At 42.8% G+C, this 3674-nt stretch overlaps 1 protein-coding gene across 1 annotated transcript; it reads right to left on the bottom strand.

Moving 5' to 3' along the window:
- Positions 1-2000: 2000 nt before the first annotated feature.
- LOC110110648 (24-methylenesterol C-methyltransferase 2-like) lies at positions 2001-3380 on the bottom strand. The gene has a single exon (XM_020842240.2). It carries the CDS (start codon positions 3324-3326, stop codon positions 2238-2240), a length of 1089 nt encoding a protein of 362 aa, XP_020697899.1. The 5' UTR covers positions 3327-3380; the 3' UTR covers positions 2001-2237.
- Between the last annotated feature and the right edge of the window lie 294 nt (positions 3381-3674).

Genomic DNA, 3674 nt, shown 5'->3' with positions numbered 1-3674 from the left:
ATGGATTAGGTCAAAAGACTATGACATACAACTCTATTTCATAAGCAAGGTCGCTTAATAAGTTTATTTTTCTTTAAATTTTTTTCGAAAAGATCGAAGGTTTTATGCAAATAATTTGACAAGATTTAATGAATCCATTATAGAATGAGCTTCTTGAATCAGGGCTAGAGATTTGTGATCACAAAATGAAGGTAATTAAAATTATAATAATCTCTATAATTGCTCGAGATTTATCAATGATGATTGAAAACTTCTATTATAAGAACTTTTTTGAGTTATTTCTCATATTATTTCTATTCATTGATGTTGAACCCAACAACTATAGTGCACATTTTTTTTTAATATTGACCTAACACTTTCATTAAATAAAAATATAGGACATCAGAAACATCCTCGAAAGTAAAGATAAAGCAAACTGTAAAGACTAACCATGGAATTTAATAAATGAAAAACGTCCATCATCCGGCATGTGGCCGTTAGCATAGAATAATTCAAAATTCATTTGCTTAATGTCACCAGCAACAGTGCAAGAGACAAAATAAAGAGGGCCCAGGCCAATTCATCTTTCTGAATTACAATTTTTTAAAAATTAGCACAAAAATCCAGAGCTCTGCTGGCAACCTTATCCTAAAAGAAGAGAAAATATTTTGCAAGGATACCAAATCGTTAGGAGGCGAATCAAAACGAGCCACGTAACCTGGTGCACGGTCATGATACATAGCAAAAAAATACTTTATGCTGCTTGAAACAACCATCTTTCTGGTACTTGCCTACAATAATTCATTTTTTTTTTCTAACATAAAAAAGCTATATCTTCTTATTTCAAGCCTTTTGATTATAATATTTGGGCCAAAAAACATAGAATCGACTCTTCCATGTGGTCCTCTATTCACCACATGATCATCTCTATTAAATATCAAGCTAAGTTGATTATTAAGAAATAGCTGATTACTGCTGAGCTTGAGGTGATTAATTGCTAGAGGGAAATTAACCCTCTGATGTTCCCTATGAATTACGTTTTACTTTGTTATTGCCAAACTTGCTCTCTGTAACTTGGGTGCTCTTTTATTTGGTGGTAGTGGCTCTTTTCTGGCAATTATATTGGTGAAATTTTAAGGAGATTCCATGACCATATTTATGATTGGATAATCTTATCATCCTATTTGTTTTCTTCTTTGGGCAATGGTGTTCAGTGCTTCCTTTTGCTAGTTTTGTTTAATTTATTAGAATCTGGGAAGATATTTTGCTCAAATTTATCATCAAAATCTTGCAATATAGAGCTCCAATAAAAAATCATGTGTGACTTGAGAGTAGCTCTCTCTCCACACGTTGCTTAGCTTGGTTAGTGAGCGAATACAATTGTGAACCCTCCAACTCATGCTCGATTCCCCTCGAGCGGCAGCGCCTCTTAAGTGGGGCACAATCAAGTGCGGGCCAGAAGGTTTTTTGTGTGGGTGCCTCTTCTAGATCAAAGAAAGATTAGTCAAGCTGCCAAGAGCCCTTTTGGGGGTGGATACCCCGTTCCCAAAAAAAAACATTGCATGCATATGAAGGTTCGGATTTGTGATAAGGCACGCATGCAAATCCTCCTAGCTTTAATTAATTCGTCAAGGTGCTTTTACTAGAGCAACAATCTTAAAACCAAATTACAGCTAATCACCTCATTAGCATGATCATTTGAATATATTAAAAAGTACAAAGCCAACTCATCCGATTACCTAATTATCATCCCAATTAAAATTTCAAATCATGTTCCCAAGTTATATTCTCGCCATTGTGCGAAGTACATGAGAATCTAAAAAGAATGTTGCACCTTTGCCTCCATTTTTCTCCATCACGTGCACCGCACCAGCTAGAAGACAATAAGGCCAGCAAAGCCAAAGCAAACAGACACAGACTATTCCTCCTCTCTAGCCTTGCCGAAACCGTTATCTCCATTCATTATGTGATTCAAAGCTTATAATACTTTTCATAAATAATTAAGAACGCAGAAGAAAAAATCAAGAGAACAAGAGCAAAGCATTGGTCATTCAACAATAAATTAGATGCGCGCATAAAAAGACCACAAGAACCTACCCCCAATTATGTTTTTTTTTTTTTTTTTTGCTCATCATTAAAACCCCAAAACCCTAATTTTTCCAGAAAGGATGCGAAGAAGGGAAAGCACATAACACAGCAAGTAACTAATAATGAATTCGATAAAAAAACATGAACTTGATTTCTACCTCGCCTCCATACTATGAGCTAGCTTTGTCAATTGGCTTGCGGCAGAGTATCATATGCATGGGGGTAAAGATCCCAGTCTCGCCACCATTAGTGAGATGCTTCGCTGTCTCGTACAACATCTCATGAACCTCGACCACACCTTTAGGAGCGAGGCGAAGCAAAGTCATGACTGAAACCAGTACATGATTCCTCCAATAAGCTAACCTCCCCATCTTAAGGCGGGTCCACCACGGCCCCGCCGGCGGCAGTGCTAGATCTCTCTCCACCACAACCTCAAACCCCACCTTTCGCGCCACACCAGCGATCTGATCCTGAGCTCGAAGACCCGGTAGCGCGTCCCCACGCTCGATCCCCTGAATCGTTTCCACATGCTTCGGGTCATCGGCCCGAAAAAGCCCAGTCGTAACCCATTCATAAGAAACATAGAGTCCCCCAGGCTTTAACACGCGGTAGATCTCAGCATACACATCTTCCAGGCGCGGAGCGTGACAAGTAGCCTCGATTGAGTAAGCCCCATCGAAACTACAATCCTCGAATGACATCTCAAGAAAATTCCCGCACACAACTTCGCAGGCGCCGTCGAGACCAGCCTTACGGTTGTGTGAACGGGCGCGGCTGACCTGGTACTCGTTGATGGTGATGCCAACGACGGTGGATCCTGAACGGGCGGCGATGGCCCGCATAGGGCCGCCGACGCCGCAACCAACGTCTAGGATGCGATGCCCGGGACTTGCTTTAATGAGATCGACGACGCGTTCTTCGTGTATTCGAGTGGCGTCGCGATGGGAGCGGTTTGGGACGGAAGGGGAGAAGTGGAAGGATTGGCCCCATCCCCATTCGTAGATGTCGGTGACGAGGTTGTAGAACGTGTCTACGAAGGCTGGTACCTTTTCCGAAGACTCAACGGTGTCTTTCGGCCGGCGGAAGAAGGACCAGTACTGTTTATATTTGTCCTGGACTTTGTCTTTTGTGATCGATCCCATCTTGAGATCTACTGCTCGTTTTCCCTTCACCTCCGCGGAGCCCATGACCCATATAAACCAGTACAAAACTCCGGCGGCGAATACCGCCGCCGTTGCAAGCAGCGCAGCCGTATCCATCGTCAGAATGCAGAAGAAATGGAGACGGGGAAGTGGCGAGCGAGCAAAGAGACCGAATAGGGAAAGTGATTTATGGGGGGATCGGGTGTGTTACGTTGGGTCGGCGGAGAAGTGAGATAGCGGTATAATAGTACAATAACTGCGAGCTGCGTAGAGATCCAAGAGATGTGTAGAACGGTGATCCGCAGGGTCAAGTTACCCTTACTTTCGTTTTTGGCTTGGCAAAATTGCCGCCCGTGAGGTTCAGATATGTTTTCCAATCGCTGTGTGGGGCCCACCTTCCCAGCCTGGCTTCGCCGTGAGGTGTTGATGCTCCAGGCTCCGCGCGCGTGCCACGTCTACCGCGAC

This window comes from Dendrobium catenatum, unplaced genomic scaffold (genome assembly GCF_001605985.2).
Source record: "Dendrobium catenatum unplaced genomic scaffold, ASM160598v2 fragScaff_scaffold_1639, whole genome shotgun sequence".
In the NCBI taxonomy this organism is placed as follows: Eukaryota; Viridiplantae; Streptophyta; class Magnoliopsida; order Asparagales; family Orchidaceae; genus Dendrobium; species Dendrobium catenatum.
The sequence above is the reverse complement of the archived record's forward strand: the minus strand, read 5'-3'. Positions and strand labels throughout refer to the sequence as shown.